This window comes from Ambystoma mexicanum, chromosome 4p (genome assembly GCF_040938575.1).
Source record: "Ambystoma mexicanum isolate Mex_15411 chromosome 4p, UKY_AmexF1_1, whole genome shotgun sequence".
Taxonomy (NCBI): domain Eukaryota; kingdom Metazoa; phylum Chordata; class Amphibia; order Caudata; family Ambystomatidae; genus Ambystoma; species Ambystoma mexicanum.
In genome coordinates, this window is record NC_090927.1 from 67,297,750 (window position 1) to 67,316,906 (window position 19,157).

General features: G+C 47.7%; 1 protein-coding gene across 3 annotated transcripts in view; it reads right to left on the reverse strand.

Moving 5' to 3' along the window:
- The window catches only part of LOC138452998 (WAP four-disulfide core domain protein 5-like), a 432,843-nt gene that overhangs the window by 380,704 nt on the left and 32,982 nt on the right, over positions 1-19,157 (reverse strand). For all 3 annotated transcript variants that reach the window (XM_069605404.1, XM_069605403.1, XM_069605402.1), the window contains exon 2: positions 9,866-10,006. In XM_069605404.1, the coding sequence (XP_069461505.1) occupies positions 9,866-10,006 (141 nt within the window). The remainder of the gene's footprint in view (positions 1-9,865; positions 10,007-19,157) is intronic.

Genomic DNA, 19,157 nt, shown 5'->3' on the forward strand with positions numbered 1-19,157 from the left:
ACCACACTGCTCTACTGGATAATGCTTGCCTTGAAGAAGTGGTTGTCTATTTGGAATGGCAGAGACTTAGTGCAGGGTATCAGCTACTGCGCGAATCCTATGAAGTTCCTGGTGGACCTCCAGGTGTGGATGTGGGGATGTTTGCTGGTGTGGTGAGGAGCAGAAAGTCTTGGTAGGGTGACGTTTGAGGTAGTGGCTGCAGGTCCAGGCCTCAGCGAGATCAGTGGCTGGCAGTTTCAGGTGGGGATGTGTCTTGTCTGCATATTGGTGCACGTGGATGCGGTGGCTAGTGAGGATGGTCTCAGGGGCTGCATGTAGATGCTGAAGATCATGTATGAGAGTATGGATCCTTTTGGACTCCGGATGTGACGGGTAGTGCTTTGGACTCTGAAGGTAGCCATCTGGAAAAGCTGATTGTGGTCTTCTGGAAAGGAGGTCCACTAGTGGACGACGCTCCCTTTATTACCCGCGCAGTTGTGCAATAGGTTGATGAGGGCTCGATGGTCTACTGTGTTGGAATAATCGTAGAGAGGATAATGAACAGTGGGGAAGTGGGAGTCTCCAACTTGAGGATGCAGAGTGTATTGTCTACCACTTCCATTCTGACCGACATCGTGTTACATCTGGGTTGGAAGCCTGGTTGATAGGTTCGTAGGAAGCCGTTGACATCATGGCTTGAGTGGTGCGGCTTTGGTTCTTCCAAGGATCTTGCTTAGGAAAAGAAAGTGTCTGAATGCTAATGTATTTTTCTTGAAATGAAACGAATACAGTTTCTTAAACCTACTCTCAAAGAACATGTTGAATTGTCTCCAGATTTACTACGGCAAATGATACTTGAAGGTAGAAATACTTCACTTAGAATTAATGTCATTCGTTTTCTGCATGATATGAACCTTTTAGAATATCGTACATTAGAGGACCTTAAGTAACTAACATTTTATAGCCCAGATTCAGCAAATGAACATGATTAGGATGAGCTAAGCATAAAAATTCATTACTATTTTTGTGATGAAGATAGTTCAATGAGTGTAAATAGGAATTGAATGTTTTATTCTGACATATTTTGTCTGCCTGTTATTATCTTGTTTTGTTATCGTACCATGTTTTCTAATTTTTCTAAAAATGTGTTTTTATATCATGTGCACGTGTTGCTTTCCTTTTTTAATTTAAATTGTATAAGACAAACAAAGATTGTTCTATCTCATCACTTTTGTATTATCGATTGATTTGCTTTTTTATTCCTTTTTATTTGTATGTTGTTTCTTTCTTGTACTGTACACACCATGTTGTTTTTAAAAGTTGATTAAATTCAGCTAAATAAAATAAAAAAATAAAATAAAAAAGAAAGTGTCTGATTGGGCAGGAGTTGCTGAAGTCATCAGACTCTGCCATTGATATCCTGAACAGAGGGATGATTTGGACAGATTTTAAGGTTCATTTAAGGCGCCATGAGTGACCATTATTGACCACTAAGCAAGTGGCAGGAAACAGCTTACGTTCTCTTGCAGATCACGTGCTCCGCTGGTCTCCGTCCTCTCTGGAAGCACCAGAGGAGAACACTCTGTCTAGGTTTAGCTACACCTCTTTCAATTCACAAATTGATAGCTAAACAGAACAGATCAACCAGGCGATAGCACTGCGACTCCACTGCTTTATAGCATAAGCCTACGATAACTGGAGTGAACACCTGCCGCTAGCCAAATTAGCCTACGCCAATCATCCATTGCCACCTCCGATTTCCATTGCATGACTGCCTGACTGCTTGTACACCCCCAGAATCCATGATACACTCCTTAGAAACAGCCATATACCCAGAGAACATCACCACAAGAGACTAAAGACACCTGCAAGCACGTGGCTGAATGTAAGCGATTGCCAGCTCCTTCCTATGCGGTCCATGATAGAGTTGGACTATCAACAAAGAAAGTCCAGATTTTGCGGTGCCACCTCAAGCCACGTGTTGTTGATGTCTTTAGAATATATATTTCCCCAGAAGGTGTCAAAATGCATCCAACCGTGCACATGTCCCTCCTTATGCCTGCTCATCCCGAGTATCAACTCTGACGTTACTGTTTGTGGTTCCACTGCGCCTGACATTCTGATTTCCCTTGAATCAGACCTACAAAGGTACAAGCATGAATGCCAAATTCACTGGAAAGGTCTAGACCAGGGAGAACGCTCTTGGGAAGCGTCACCTCCTGTGCTATCTCCTGTAGTGTCCTCTTTCTGTTATTAATGGTGTGAAAGGAGACTCTGTCCCCTTTCAGTTGTTGTGCTGTGGGTTGCAGTCCACGTGTTATAGTAGGCGGAGCACCCGCCTTCGCGCCACTTCGCGCCTATTGAATAAAGAGATAACAGGCCAAGCTACCGCCTCCGCGCTTCATTGATCTCGGTCGTATTATTGAGTGTAATTGAATATTTCATCTTGCATGCATACATCTAACAATGTAAAAAAAGAGAGAGGTGAAGCGCGCACTCCAATTCCTGGCCAATATACTACCTGAAAAAAGAAAAAGAATTAATGGGTTGAATCCCAAAGTGTCCAATTCACTGGGTTAGATCCCAATTGTTGCAAAAATATTCACAAGGTTAGATCCCTTATGCTGCATTGGTGCTGCTGTTCTCCTCCTTCAAATATTCACAGGGCTGGATCCCTTATGCTGCATTTGGGCTGTTGTTCTCCTCCTCCTAGCGCTTTCGTGTCCCAACACTCTTCAGGGAGGCTGTGTTGCCTTTCACTTCAGGTGAATCCAAATAAATTGCTAATGCAGTCTCTAAGAATTATGGGAGCTGTAGTGAAATCATTAGTTCATTTCAGGTGACCAAGGAAAGACTCCCCTCCAGGAGCACACATCTTACCCTTAGCAGGGGGAGGGGGGAAAACCATAACTATGATTCTACACTGTAGGGAAAGGTTTCCCGTTGCTGCAGCCTCTGGAGTCCGGATCTCCACAAATTACATGTAAAAAAAGAGAGGCGAGGCACGCACTCCAATTCCTGGCCAATATACTACCTGAAGAAAGAAAAAATATATAACTGGGTTAAATCCCAAAAGTGTCCAATTCACTGGGTTAGATCCCAATTGTTGCCAAAATGTTCACAGGGTTGGATCCCTTCTGCTTGAAGGAGGAGAACAACAGTACCAATGCTGTGATAGGAATCACAGACCAGGAAATGTTGGGATTCTTTTTCAGTACATATGGAAACACTAAGAGTTGCTATATCATTTGAATCCAGCAATTGCAAATATGATCAGAAGGGGATTACCCTGATTTTGATGTTTGTTTAATGATTGGTACCTTAAAGAAGAGGCATGCCCAGCAAAGAGTGGAAACTTCACCATTGGAACAGTGGTAACGTATTTTTGTATTTGCCACTTTGTATGTGAGTCATTAATACACTGTCAAATATGAGGCACAATGAGGATGCATTTGGATATAGTACCCTGGAAGCTTAGGGAATATGTCTTTATTGGTTCCACCACATGCACAGAAGCAGACCCACGTACCTCAGGGTAACCCTGTGTACCTCCCTAGGACAGCATGGAGGCTGCAGACACGTGCAGCAACCTCTGTCAATGTGTTAGTCCCCGCACATGTGGTGTGTTTGTTTTGCCCTTGGCGGGAACCCTTGGGTGTCCCCACCTAGGCTCCACTGAGTCTGGGCAGGCAGGAAGTGGGGGAGAAGCTATTCACTTCCCTGCCCTTCGTCTGCCAGACTCCCTGAATGGAACCAGTTCCCACGAGGGTGCACAGTGCTTTTTTTAGTCCGGTGGGGCATTGCAATCACTGCAAGCAAGAATGTGTCTGTGAATGCCAGGAAGATGCTAATACACACCGCAACTGGAAAATGAAGACCACTGCATATGTGAAGAACCTCATAGCCTTTCAATCTAACATTTTGGAATCTATCTACAATAGCTTTACTGTTTTTAATGCTGGGTTCCTCTCATTTATGATATGATATGATATAGGATACCTAGCCGCCATGCACTGGAATGCCCTCCCCACTGCCCTGCGAGCTGAACCATCACTCACTGCCTTCCGTAAAACCATGAAAACCACCCTATTCACCTGATCACCCTACCCCCTGACATTACGTCCATCCCCTCCCCGGGAAACTACAAACTGTGTACGTTTTTACGCATAACATGTATTACATCTCTGCTCTCCAATGCACTAACGTATGCTGAATGTAACTAAGTCTACTGCAAGTAACAGCGCCAGAATGCCCTTGGACTGTCTGAGCGCTATGTAAATGATAAAATATAATAAATAAATAATGATAGGTTATTTATAATGCTCTTAATACCCAGAGATTTCTAAGCGCGGACCCGTGTTGCTCCGTGTCGTCTTGCTTCCAAGGTGAGCACGTTGCCCCTGAGCTATCCTCCAGACCCATAAAACACTACGCATTTAAATAGTTGGACACATGACGCACTGCAGAGCATTTGCTTGAAATGTAACTTCTCAGAGAAGGAAACTACCTCCCAGTGTCTGTGTTTTCGTTTCCAATTGATGGCCCTTTTGACGAAGGCGCCTTTGCAAGAATTCCTGGCATCTCCCAGCAGCCAATGGAGTTCAAAGTGGGATAATCCTTTCTCTTTTTCCCCATGTAAAGGTGATGTCCAGTTCTGTGTGTATTTTCTTTTGTTTCCCATTTGTCTTGTGACAACCTATGATTAAGAGGTCTCTGGGACGTCAAAAGCTCACGGAACCACCCTCTGAGCACAATATTTAGTTAAACCAATAAAAGGTATCAAAACCTGCATTTTTCTTGATTTTATACTGGACTAACACAGCACCAAACCCTTTCTCGCATGATTTTAACCGGAAGCCAGTTTAGATGCTTAAAGAACGCCAGCAAGGTAATGCTAAGAGGGTCTAATGTATCCATTTTATTTTGGTGATGCATGTGGACAAAGCTCTTTGATGCGCCATTGACGCTTCAGCAGAGGACTCGTCCACTATTGCGCATCCGGGGGCATTGGGCTGACCGCGTTACAGAATTAAGAGGCCACTGCTATTGGCTATTGACTACAGGGCGAACGTAATGTACGCGGCTTGTTAGACGCAACGTATGCCCGGATCATTCCGCTAGTCCTTTGTTGCTCCGACACCCCTGGCGTTGTCTGGTGGGGGATGATCATCCAAAGCTGTCTGATGGTGCTCAGTGTGTGTCTTGGGTGCAGCTGTGATGTACTGGGACAGTGAGTGGTTGACTATGAGGCAGTGTGCAAGGTTCGATGGCCAGTTTTTGAGGCAGTGTGTGAAGTAGGAGGGATGCTCAGTCAGACAGTGCGGAACTTCTGAGTGTCTATTTGTGAGTTCAGAGGGTCAGCGCTAGAGGCAGGGGCGTTGCTAGGGGGGGGCTAAGGGGGCTATAGCCCCTGATCTTTTGGTTGTAGCCCCGGATAGAATCTCAGGAGCTACAGCCAAAAGACTAGCTAGCCCCCAGTCCCAACAGTTCCGACATCAGCGTAGCCCCGGGTCGTTTCCAGACCTAGCAACTCCCCTGGCTAGAGGACTCCCAGTAAATGGGTAAGGCAGTGGACGAGGGCTGAGGGTAAGTGAGTGAGGCAATGTCTGAGGTCAGAGAATGTAGTGGGGAGCATTGCCATCTGACAAGGGTGTGTAAGGCCTGGCTTTTTTGTTTTGTATTAATAATAAAATGATGTGGGTAATTCTGTCCCAGAAAAGTTAGCCTGATGACCAGGACCCGCTTTTAGCGGTGCCAAAAGCATAGTGCACACCTGTGCCCTGGTGCATCAGTATCCAGATCTATCTGCAGCACCTGCTCTCCAGTGGCACACAGCAGGTTCAGAGGTCAAAGGTGCCCTCTTAACAGCTGCAGTGACAGCCAATTCACTTCAGAGCGGGGGATGCATATAAAATATGCACACCTGTTCCCAAACTAAATACTTATAAGAAATCGCCATCCCGCTGGCAGTTATAATCTTAATAATATAAACGATGCCCGAGTTTGGGGAATTGTGGCTGGTATTTCATATAATGATTGATGCCACACCAACATGTATCATACATGTGTCAACACGGTGAACTATGCCACCAAGGACAAGCGTGTGTATCCCCCTCAAGACTGGCTGTCTCTGCTGCACCCAGCAGCACCCTAGCCATTGGGAACTGCCAGTGTTTTGATCCTTTGTGAGGTCAGGTAACACCACTCTCCAGAGAGACAGCCTCTCTGCAGGATTTTTTACAATTCCTTTTCTTATTACTAGGGTATTTATTGAGTGCAGACATAGCTCCGGGAAGCAACAGAGCGCTTTACAATCATAGGGGGGAGTACACAGTGAGGGAAGCAGAGAAAATAGAAGCAGGGAGCTAACAGGGGGGATGGGCAATTGACAGCATGGGGGGAAGACAGTGGGGAACAGATCACTGAGTCTTGGGTAGGGTGGCGAGTGCAGGATGTGTGGGCTTCGGTGTTAGGGAGGAGCCATTTCTTGAAAAGGAAGGTCTTGAGCTCCTTCCTGATTTAGGGGGTGTCTTGGGAAACAAGCTTCAAAGGTCACTCCCGACACAGAAGGAGGAGCCCTACACCTGGGCGGTGCATACCAAAGGTCCTTTGAGGCTATGGGCTGAGAAGGGGACAGGGGTTAGTGTAGATAAAAAGAAGAGGGAGCTCAGCACTAGAGGCGAAGTGTTCCACCATCTTTTATGTCTCTTTCCTTCATGTCACTGGCACTTTCTTTAGCTCAAAGCACTTTGGGTAGGATTCAAGTTAGAAAATCCCAATCGTCACAATTGCACCCCTTAAAGCATGTTCACTTTTATCCAATCACCTCCACAAAAGTCCACACTTTTGCCTATAAAAGAGGGGGTCTCCCACTCCTTCTGGGATTTGCTTTTGGAGCATCCAGGATGTAAGGTAAAGTTCATTTGGACCTCTTTTGGGAGAGTTGACCTTTCCAAAGCCCTCAGCCACTGAGGTGAAGAAGGAGGGTTCCAAGGCACAGACAAGCCCTCTTCCTTTCCAACTCCCAGGGCACATTGGGGGTGCCACTTGCTGAGGAGCAGGATCACCCACTCTGCACCAATTCTCCGTAGGCTGGGAGAGCAGAACCTGTAAGGACTCACCCTCTCCTAGACCCTAGCTTACCGGTACCGCTGTTTCCGGACCAGCAAACTTAGAATGAGGCCCAATGTGACTTGGAACCTTGATTAGGAAAGCAGGGTTCATTGTGTGTCACCATGCAGACAGTAGTCCATGGCAAATCAATGCAGTGATGTGTGCAGCAATGATTTGTGCGCTGCACAAGTCACCACCCTGTTGGGTCAATGACACCTATGTGGCACATGTAACAGCACATATGCCTGGAAAGTTTTGTGTATGTGGCTCTGACGAGCATGCCACCCTGTGCCCACACTTAGCACATAAAGCAATCAAAGAAGTTGCCTCAAATTGTACATCCACGCGGCCAAACACCCTTTCTACACTGCAACACAATGATTTTCACTAGCTGCAGGCCAGCACTAATAAGAGATGCTAATGCCAGCTCGGTTAGATAAAGCATGGGCCTGCTCTTTATTTCAGAAATAACTCCTGAGGCCTGCGTAATGGTGAGGAGGTAGTGGCTGAGGAAATGTGGACCCTTTACCATGCATTAGAAACCGGTTTTGTTTAAAACGCTTCATCCGCTTATTACTGGTCAGGATAAAGTTTGTATGCAGTAGAATCCTTTTTGTGTATCCTTTCTGTGCATTGTTTATTGGGTGTCTCTTGTAGAGCACCCAATAAACAATGCACAGAAAGGCCAGGCCTTCCCTAAGAGCAGATTGATAGAAAAACCATTTACTTGGGCAGCAACAGCTCTGTTTTCACATTAGATTTCTTCTGTAAAGTACTTTAATTACAGTGTAATGCAACCATATTCATTTATATGGCAGTTATGTATTGATATTGAGGGGTTTTGTTGCACGACAAAGAGGTGTAGTTTGGGAGTGATGTGTGTCAGTTGGGGGCGGGGGGCGTATTCTAGTGTTTTGCCCTGGGAACCATGTTGGCTAGAAACTGCCCTGACTAAGTGACAGTGTGAACTTTTGAGCTGTGGATCAGGGAGCTGCTGTGCTGGGTTTAGGGCCCTGTGACAGTGAAGGCGGTTGAAGGCATTGTGGTGGCTAGGGCATGTGTGCTATGGTGCACCCGGTTGTGGTGTTCTGCATGGCACTAAGTGACATGTGAACTTGTGAGTTGTGGATGAGAGAGCTGCCGTGCTGGGTGTAGGACCCTGTGAGTGAAGGAGGTTGAGGGCATTGTGGTGGTTAGGGCATGTGTGCTACAGTGCACCCGGTTGTGGTGTTCTGCATGGCACTAAGTGACAGTGTGAACCTGTGAGTTGCGGATCAGAGAGCTGCCGTGCTGGGTGTAGGACCCTGTGAGTGAAGGAGGTTGAGGGCATTGTGGTGGTTAGGGCATGTGTGCTACAGGGCACCCGGTTGTGGTGTTCTGCATGGCACTAAGTGACAGTGTGAACCTGTGAGTTGTGGATGAGAGAGCTGCTGTGCTGGGTGTAGGACCCTGTGAGTGAAGGAGGTTGAGGGCATTGTGGTGGCTAGGGCATGTGTGCTACAGGGCACCCGGTTGTGGTGTTCTGCATGGCACTAAATGACAGTGTGAACCTGTGAGTTGTGGATGAGAGAGCTGCTGTGCTGGGTGAAGGGCCCTGTGACAGTGAAGGCAGTTGAGGGCATTGTGGTGGTCATCACATGTGTGCTACAGTGCACCCGGTTGTGGTGTTCTGCATGGCACTAAGTGACAGTGTGAACTTGTGTGTTGTGGATGAGAGAGCTGCCGTGCTAGGTGTAGAGCCCTGTGACAGTGAAGGCGGTTGAGGGCATTGTGGTGGTTAGGGCATGTGTGCTATGGTGCACCCGGTTGTGGTGTTCTGCATGGCACTATGTGACAATGTGAATTTGTGAGTTGTGGACCAGAGAGCTGCCGTGCTGGGTGTAGGGCCCTGTGACAGTGAAGGCAGTTGAGGGCATATGTGGTGGTTAGGGCATGTGTGCTACAGTGCACCCGGTTGTGGTGTTCTGCATGGCACTAAGTGACAGTGTTAACTTGTGAGTTGTGGATGTGAGAGTAGTTGTGCTGGGTGTAGGGCCCTGTGACAGTGAAGGCGGTTGTGGGCATTGTGGTGGTCAGGGCATGTGTGCTACAGTGCATCCAGTTGTGGTGTTCTGCATGACACTAAGTGACAGTGTGAACTTGTGAGTTGTGGATCAGAGAGCTGCCGTGCTGGGTGAAGGGCCCTGTGACAATGAAGGCTGTTGAGGGCATTGTGGTGGTCATGACATGTGTGCTACAGTGCACCCGGTTGTGGTGTTCTGCATGGCACTAAGTGACAGTGTGAACTTGTGAGTTGTGGACCAGAGAGCTGCCGTGCTGGGTGAAGGGCCCTGTGACAGTGAAGGCAGTTGAGGGCATTGTGGTGGTCATCACATGTGTGCTACAGTGCACCCGGTTGTGGTGTTCTCCATGGCACTAAGTGACAGTGTGAACTTGTGAGTTGTGGATGAGAGCGCTGCCGTGCTGGGTGTAGGACCCTGTGAGTGAAGGGGGTTGAGCGCATTGTGGTGGCTAGGGCATGTGTGCTACAGTGTACCCGTTGTGGTGTTCTGCATGGCACTAAGTGACATGTGAACTTGTGAGTTGTGGATGAGAGAGCTGCCGTGCTAATTGTAGGGCCCTGTGACAGTGAAGGCAGTTGAGGGCATTGTGGTAGTGGTGAAGGTGTGGCAGACAGCCATGCAAAACCAAAAGGTATTCAGACCTAATAGCAGCCAGGGGGGTTGGCATCCAGGAATGTGTCCGCATGGGGTGGCATTTGGCATGCGCATACCTGATACGATGTCTGTGCAGCCGATTTTGCACCTGAAGTTGCAACACTTCTGATTGGCGTTGCAGTCGTGGTCCCCCTGGCAGTAGATGTCAAGATCCCCATAGCACTTGAAGCGTATCAAGGGGCACATCCCCGGCTTTGCTGAAAGAAATGATGGAGGCAATTTATAATGTACTCCTCGGTTGCCCAGAGTTTATGTTTATGTTTATGTTAATTAGGTTTATATGGCGCTTTAATCCAAAGCACTTTACAATATAACAACAAGGTACAATAATGGAAGAACAAAGTTAACAATCATGAGACAAACCAGAGAAACAATATGTAGAAGAGTTTCCTTAGATAGTGGAGGTGAGGGAACGGTGACAGGAAGGGAGAGGAGGTAGTAAAGGGAAGAGGAACAATAATTCAAATATGTAATATAAGGTCAAGTGGATGTGAGAAGGAAGGGTAAGGTAAGGTAAGGAATGAGGGGACAGGGAGCTGGGGAGGAGAGATGGTAGAAGGTCAAGGGGGGGAGTGAAGAAGAAGGGCTTTCAAGGAGGGGCGGAAGGAAGAGTAGGTGTGTATGGAGCGGATAGAGAGAGGAATGGAGTTCCAGTGTAGGTGGGCCAAGAGCTGATAGGAACGGAAGCGAGAAGCGGCACATGGTGAGGGGGGTACAGTGAGTAAGAAGAGGTCAGCAGAGCGTTGAGAACGAGAGGGAGTGTAAAATGAGAGGAGAGAAGAGAGATAGGGGGAAGAAAGGTCATGGAGAGATATGAAGACCAGACAGAGGATTTGAAATTTAAGTTGGGAGGGGAAGGGAAGCCACCACAGCTGGGAGAACAAGGAGGAAATAGAGTCGCGAGGGTTGAGGAGACAGAGTGTACGGATAGAGGAGTGGTAGATGGATTTGAGGGGGGGTCAGATGAGAGGCAGGGAGTACAAAGAGGAGAGAAGAGCAGTAGAAGAGACGGGAGAAGATGAGGGAGGAGATTAAGAGTTTAGAAGCTTGGATGGTGAGGGAGGATCGGATCTTGCGGATGTTGTAGAGATGGTGCCGACAGGTGCGAGAGGTGAAATAAAGTGGATGGAAAGAGGAGGGGTAGGGGAAAGTGTGTTAGAAGGAAAGAAAAGGACTTCCGTCTTGTCAGTGTTGAGGGAGAGAAAATGGGATGACATCCAGTTTTAAAAAGCCGTAAGGCAGGAAGATAAGGAGTGATGGAGATCACGAGTGAAAGAGGAGAAGGAGAGAAAGAGCTGGTGTCATCAGCGTAGAATTGGTGGGAAATGCCGAAAGAAGAGATGACGGGAGCAAGAAGGAAAGTGTAAAGAGAGAAAAGAAAAGGGCAGAGTACAGAGCCTTGGGGGACACCGTAGTCCAAGGGGATGTTGGCAGAGTTGCGGCTGCCCCAGGAGACAGCATAGCAACGATTGGAGAGGTAAGAGGAGAGCCAGGTGTGGACAGAGCCTTTGAAGCCAGAGGAGGAAAAAGTATTAAGGAGTAAGGGGTGATCAACGGTATCAAAGGCATTCATGACAGCCGCCGACATGTGCGGGCTACGCAGTGAAATTCCATTTACTTTGGGGTTAACTAATAAAATGCATACAAGGAAGCACATTGAATCCCTTCAAACCAAAAGAAACCGCAACATTTTGCAATGAAAAGGGCTTGTAAAGAGACAAAAGCAATAGGGATGGAGTGTGTTAGTGTTTCTGAGGGTGAAGCATTACTAAAGCGATCTCACAGGATGAGGCAAAATCTCACGAGATCTCTTGTGGGCCGCCAGCAGCGCAAGATCAGGACTGTTCTCCTTGAGAGGGATTTCACAAGTTGGACATGCCTTAGAGGTCCAATCAGAGTCCCGGATCATCCCTCAGAGCAGGGGTGTTGCTATGTCAGGAAAAGATCCGGGGCTACGCTAATGTTAGGACTCGGGGCTAGGTAGCCTTTTGGTTGTATCCCCTGAGCTTCCATCCTGGGCTATACCCCCACCCCACCTAGCAACGCCTCTGCCTTAGAGGTTCATGTGAAATCGGGGCCTCAAGTTCCTGGGGGAAAAGCTTGCCTCACTTCAGGAGCCAAAGATGACACGGACACGGGACGTAGGTCATAACACAACTTGCTTTATTCCCTTCACATCGATAAGTAACTTGCTGATACCCCATCACATCCCGTTCTGGCCCCCCGCCCCGTTCCCTAACCCTAACATCACTTCCCTAGTGTCTTGGCCCAAATGTGGGCCGTCCTCCACAACGATGTGGGAGGGCTCCATGTCTTGCATGCTCGCGACATGACATCTCCCCCCTTTTTAACGTAACAGATCACTTACAGTTTGTCTGCCCATTTCCTCAGTCAATCTTTGAGGCTTTATACAACATCTCTGCTGCCTCGTAGGGAGATGTAGCATCGGTGGAGATGATTGTTCCCCTTCACTGCTGGCTTCTTCTTCAGACTGTTCGCCGTCCCGTTGATATGACTCATGCGAGTACTTGTCATCTTGGCTGTCATATGCGTGCTGCCACGAGAGGGTTGGAGTGTCCCTGATTTTCTTACATTGTGACAAGTTCCTCATTATGGACTGTTATCAATCGCCACTGGCCGTTATCATGGTGCCCTTTTTATTGGTCACAACTAAGGGTTCCGGTGCAAATGTAGGTTCCTCCTTCCCACACTTTGGCTGTCGTACCAACATGTGGTCTCCAGGTTCTCTTTGGCTCATCGGCGGGCACCCAACCTGTCCTTCGTTTTATTTTTCACTTCTTGGTCCCTGGTCCTTTCGTGTTGTTCCAGGAGTGCTGGTGGTGGCTGTGTGTGTCCCTCGGTTAGTCTTGTCTTGAAGTGCCTGTGAAACACCAGGTCAGAGGGGCAGACTCCTGTGCTACTATGTGGAGTGTGGCGGTATTCCCGCAGGAGCTGGTATAGTGCTTGTTCAAATGGCTTGTTGAGAAGGGTGGCTATTTGTAGTGTTCTCTTGATGCTGGCCATACATCTCTCGACTATACTGTTGGCTTGAGGCCAGCGTCGTGTTCTCTTTCTATGCTGGAACCCCATGTACCGTGCAAAAATCCTGGCTAGCGAACGGAGGGCCGTTGTCCGACTTTATGATTTCTGGGATCCCGTATGTGGACAGCATGCAGTCCAGGATGGGAATCATGCAGAGGGCTGCCATGCTATCGACCAGCTGAGCATCAGGAAAGCGTGAGTGTTCATCGATTAGCACAATTACATATGTGCCGTTGCCAAGTGGTACAAAGAACACTGCTAATTCTTCCCAGACATTCTCTAGGAGTGGAGACAATTGTAAAGGGTTGGGATGGGGAGGCTGAGCCTCTTGGCCGCATATGGAGCACTTGCTGATGATATCTTCTACTATGGCTTCGAGCTTGGGGAAGCAAACATTTTGGGGGAGAAGGCACTTTGTGGACACCACCCCCCCCGTGGCCTTCGTGCGCCAGCATGACTGTCTGTTCCCGTAGTGAGTCTGGTATGATTACCTGTTGGGTGTCGAGATAGATAGTCTGCATGATGTGCTTCCTTTCCTGGGCGATGCACAATGTCGAATTTGTAGTCCTGTAATTTCAGACCCCACTGGGCTATCCTTAGGGGCATTCTGGCCTTTGGGTCTCTGCAGATCGTCAGGAGGGCTTGGTGATCATTGATGGCCATGAATTCTTTTCCATATAAAAACTGTTTGATGTACTCGCAAACCCACACGACTGCCAGGCTCTCCTTCTCCACCTGGGAGTATGCTTGTTCTGTGGCAGTGAGGCTTCTGCTGGCATAGGCTATGATGAATAAGTTGGATAAATCAGTTGCGTCCCGCTGCGTTAGTATGGCTCCTAGCCCGACTGGGCTGGCATCGACAATTACCTCGGTCTTCCTTTCCGCGTCGAAGTATGCCATATCTTCTGCCCTGGCAATGTTGTTTCGGATGGTCTCGAAGGTGCGTTGGCAGTCTGTTGACCACTCGAACGGTTGATCTTTGCGGGTAAGTAGTCGAAGAGGGTTGCTGACCGTTGCGTAGTCTTTGAGAGATCATGAGCAATAGCTTGCAGGTCCTAAAAAGGAACACAGTTCGGATGTGGTTTGGGGTGGTTGAGTGGTGTTAAGTGCCGTCGCCTTGTCTGGGTCGGGTCGCATTCCTCTCTCCGAAGAATTGTGGCCAAAGAATCTGAGGGAGTCTTTGCCAAACTTGCACTTGGATTTATTGAGTGCTGAGCAAATTCTGTGCAGGGCCACGACATGCTATTCTTTTGACTTGCCAGATACAAGCACGTCATCTGAGTAGTTGAGGCAATCGGGGACACGTCGAATCACTTTATGAATCTCCTCCTGAAATATTTCAGTGGCGGATGAGTTGCCGGAACTGAGTCACTTGTATTGGAATATTCCCATGTGAGTGACGAAGGTGGTGATACATCGTGACTCGGGTGCAATCTCAATTTGATGGTACCCTTTTGTGAGTTCCAATTTCGAAAATACTTTAGCGCCATGCAACAGGTGTATCATGTCAGTGATCCTGGGCGCCTGGTGTCTTCATGCTCGATCGCTTCATTTGCCCTCTGCATGTCCATGCAAAGTCCTATTGAGCCATCTGGCGATTTCTTGGGCACCGGTACTATAGGTGATACCCATGGGCTGGGACCGGTCACTGGTTCGATGACCTGCTGTTGCAGAAGTTTGTCAATCTCTTCTTCTACTTGCTGCTGTATATTAATGGATATGCCCCGGTAATGTTGGGCCACCGGTCTGACCTCGGGGTTGATGGGCAGTTGTATTTTCCGATGTTTTATTTTTCGGAATCCTTTAAACAGGTTTGAGAATGCTGCCTCGTTGTCTTCAGGCTTTGCGAAGTATTTGTGGGCCATTAATTGGTACAAGATGTGTACTAGACCGATTTCCACCGCCGTCCTGAAGCTGAATATGCAGCCACTGTTGACTTCCGTTTTCAAGACATTTATCGGGTTCTTTGCTGCATGGGACTAGTGTGTGCACCAAGCTGTAATGACATCCTTGCACGGTAGTGGCTTGGTGGACTTGTACGGGTATATGTCGACTGTTGACTTCTTGAGCTTTGGGTCCCTGGAGAGTGCATGGTAGGCCTCCTCACTGATTATATTGACCGTCGCCCCTGTGTCAATGAGGAACTCGAACGGGGTGTCATTGACTTGTAGCATGAGGACGGGGCTGTGTTGGGTGACTTTGCTGTTGTTTAGGGCCCACACATAGCCTTTCTTCTGTTGGTCTTCCCCTGATGAGGGAGAGTGGCTTCTGGAGAGCGACCTCATTTCGATGTATCGAACAAATCTTCTCCTGCCACTGCACCTTGAGCTTTCATGTGGTCAATGATCTTTTCGAGCATATGAGCTCTCCTGTTCTTCTTGCCTCTGACCTCTGGTTTCGGCATCATGTTTGCTGCTTTGTGGGCTTGTCAGTGCGGTTCTCCGTCATTCTCTGAGGGCTCTCCTTCGGGAGGTACGGGTGGGTGCTTTTGTGTAGACGGCCCTGAAGTGGTCGTTGCCGCAGCATGCTGCACATTGCTGGCCCAGGGCTAGGCATTCTCCGGTGTGGGGATATTCATATCCGCATCGGAAGCATGTGGCCTCCGAGCATCTGACTGGCAGATTGGGTGTGGTGAACAGTTTGATGATGGCGTTGGTTTCTACTGGTTTTTGCTGTATCGAGATTTTGCCTAGGTTGTCTAGTTGTGACTCCACCACCGCTTCCATGCGAGCTAGGGCTAGGATTTCTACCAACGACCTCTGCTTTTGCAGGAGTTTCTTGTGAAAGGTTGATGAGACACAACTGGCTATGACCTGGGATCGTAGGGCTTTTTCATTGGAGTATCGATGAAATTCGCATTACTTCAATTTTATTCGGAGTCTAATAACGAATTTGTCGAGTGGTTCTCCTTTTACCTGACGCGTCATATGGAAAATATGCCTCTTATAGTCAATGTAAGTATTCCGACAGCATTTCATGTAGGTTTTGGTACGATGCTGTCTCCAGGTTGAGTAATTCACCCGCTATGTCCCTTACGGCTGGTCCTACTGCCATGGACACAGTGTTCTTTAGTCGTTCGTCATCAATGAGCCCTATGGCTCCGACATAGAATTTGAAGTACCTCAACCAAGTCGCCCATGGAGGCCCTATGTTACTAGTATCGCAGAGGTTGACCGTGTGGGCTAGATGCAATACCTGTGAAGCACCCCCACAGGGGGTGGCAGGCCCTGAATTGCCCCCAGTGGACGTGGATGAGCCACCCTGATCAGTGTTGTGCGTTCGGGGGGGCCTATCGTTACAAAGACACACGAAAATGGCAGCCCGTACACTCAAGAAGCCGCCTGGTTCAAGGGTTGCCTGCAGGGGTCCGCAGGCAACCCTTCAACCACACAGCTCTTTGAATGAATGGAATGCCTGCTACGTGCGAGAGCTGGGACGCACTGGGGTCACACCTAGAATAATCAAAATTCCTCTGAGTGTAAACAGAGACTCTGCATTGACCTCTGCAGCTTTAATTATCAAATTATATCTGATAACTACTCTCGACCCAATATATCTTAAATTGTGCTGATACTTGGTAAAACCAATCACTTCATGAAGCTTGACAAGTTTAATGCATGTCACTGCATTCAATTGCACAAAGAGTCAAAGCGCTTCACATCTTTCGTTAATCCCATGGGAGTGCTCACATTTAACCGAATGCCCTTTGCCCTCTCACCAGCCGCATCTGTGTTCCAAAGAATGATGCATCATCAACTGTTGGAGTTGCTAATGATATTTCATTTCAAGATGATGTGTTCATTTATTCATCCATTTTCTTTGAACTTATTGAGAGATTTCACCAATTTTCTGTACAAAAAATGATCAAAATCTGATACACAAGAATACAAATATACAGAGGAGGTCCCTCATGAGGAATATACTTCATTCAAGAAGGTGCTCACCTACGATACATGGAGGTGACCCTCAAGACCCCCTCCCCGTAGGGAGTCAGAAGCTCTTGTACGTGAACATGGTGCATTTGTGTATTCACCAATGACCTATGTACATCCCCTGGAATTGTTAGGACTGATTTTCTATACTCTGGCCTGGTGGACAGGTGCATAGAAAGCCAACCTATATTGTGACAGGAACAACTCTGGGAAGCTGTAGCCAAACCAGTTTAGGTAGCAATGACAGGCGGTCTAGGATACGTTCTTCAGAGGGGGCGAGCTTGTAAAGGGTCCACAATGAGATCACACAATGGGAATCACAGATTACACTTAGCCAGAATGTATACAAATACAGTTATTTATTTATGGCCAAAACACACTATAGAAAAATGACTACTAGCAGGTAGATGCAACACACAACACTATCAAACTAAAAACATACATACATTCACTTTGTTATTGGGCATAATACACATCAGAAACTCCTGCAAAGGAAAAGTTAGAATAGTATTATGCACAAAAAGGTCCACAGAGATGATCCCTAACTAAAATTGTATAGCCCTGGGGCCTTGTGCCCAACAGTTCAGGTTCAAGTTCCACAGAAGTTAGGGGGCATGAAAAAATGCAGGTAGGGTCTCTGGGGTCCAGTGAAGGTTTCTTAGAGTTAGGGTTGGAGTTAGACTGATGCCCAAAATTAGCCCCAACAGCCAGATATCTTGCGCAAGCAAGCAATGGCAAAGCCAATAGTGTTATAAATAAGCTTTATTATAAGCCCCTTGACTTATAATGGGGGTATAGGGGTAGGTTATAAACTCTGTAACTTACCCCTGTACTCCGATTCTTCCCCAGACTTGGCAGGACAAAGGAAGATGGTCCGACGTTGCTTTTTCCATTGAAAGTCGCAGTCCTCGATTCCCAGGGGTTGCAGGTTCTAGTTGATCTCCGGTTGGTGTCTTTTACTGTTGCAAGAACTCTCGGTCGAAGAATGCAAAAAAACTTGATGTAGCACCCCTCTCAGGATTGGACTTGGGTCAGGTAAGCAATTTTGGGATGGTAGACACCGTGCACAGTGACGCAAAAAAGGCCTCAGCAGCCGCTGTTGGACTTTCCCTCCTGTCAGGGGTTCTCTCGACGCTAGGGGGCCGAAATCTTGCAGGAGGTAGTCACGTAGGGCCAGTAGAGGATTGCCCAAGTTTCAGACCGAAACTTGGTACAGTGGCACCGGCAGCACGGTAGCCCAAAAACAAAGCTGGTCAGCCACCAGACGGTACCAGGGCAATTCTGAAGGCTTTGTTTGGCGGGGCACCGAGCAGACGTTGGGAATGGATTGTCCCTCCACCCCAAGGGTCGTAACTCCTTAGCATGACTACTAAAGATCACAAACAAGACAGGGCTTCACCAGGGCTTCTGCAGAAGTTAGTTTCCAGGACTCCTTCAGTTTCAGACTCCTTCAAGTCTCAGGTTTCTTCACAGGTCTCACAGATGGACAGGATACTTGGCTCCTTCAGGTCTCTCCAGCATCTCTGAAAAATGGGTGCAGGGGACCTCTGTTTATCTTAAAAGCCAGGTAAGACCTGCAGCCTTCACTAACCAATAGAAGAACTAGCCTACACACACACCTCAGCAGTGATCTAATCAGGACCACTGGCGGAAACATTCATGCATGCCACTGAGACACACTGAAACCAGTTTTGGGATTGGGGTCAGACTGGCCCAGCCCACATCCTGACAGCAAATACACACAGACCTCCAGAAGCCCGCCAAAAGCTTCTGCTTTCCCAGGCACTGGAAGTCCTAGTAAGGATTTTCCTGGCCTCTTAGGCCAGGAAGCAGGCTAAAGAATAAGATGGCATAAGAACAGGTGAAAAATCTCATGACACGACCATGTTTGACCAGTAGCCACAGTCAGTAGCCACACATGGTAAACGCGGTAAGGCTTAAACGAAAATCCCCAAAAAGTGGGGAAAAGTCCCTGCTGCCACCAGCCTATCCTCTTAGCACATCTAGAGTAACCAAACATCCTCTGACTGTTAGTCTAGGGCAAAACAAGAATTCACCCCATTGTACTGCAGTGTAAACTGCATTGTGCAATGATAACAAGTTACCACATGTGATATAAAAGTAACCAAAAGTAGCAACACGACTAAGGGAAACAAGGTTTCCCAGTACTGACAGCCTGAAGGACATATCATTTTTCCCACAACAGATGAGCAAAGGCCAGTGCAGTGAAGCTTAATGCTTCACTGCACTCCAAAAACTACAGGTAAGATTAAAAAATAAAAGCAAATGTTTGGGGGTTCCATAAAGATGGAAGGAGAGGTGCAGTAAAGTGAAATCTTTCCAAGCAGGGATCGATGCCTTTCTCCGTATAGAC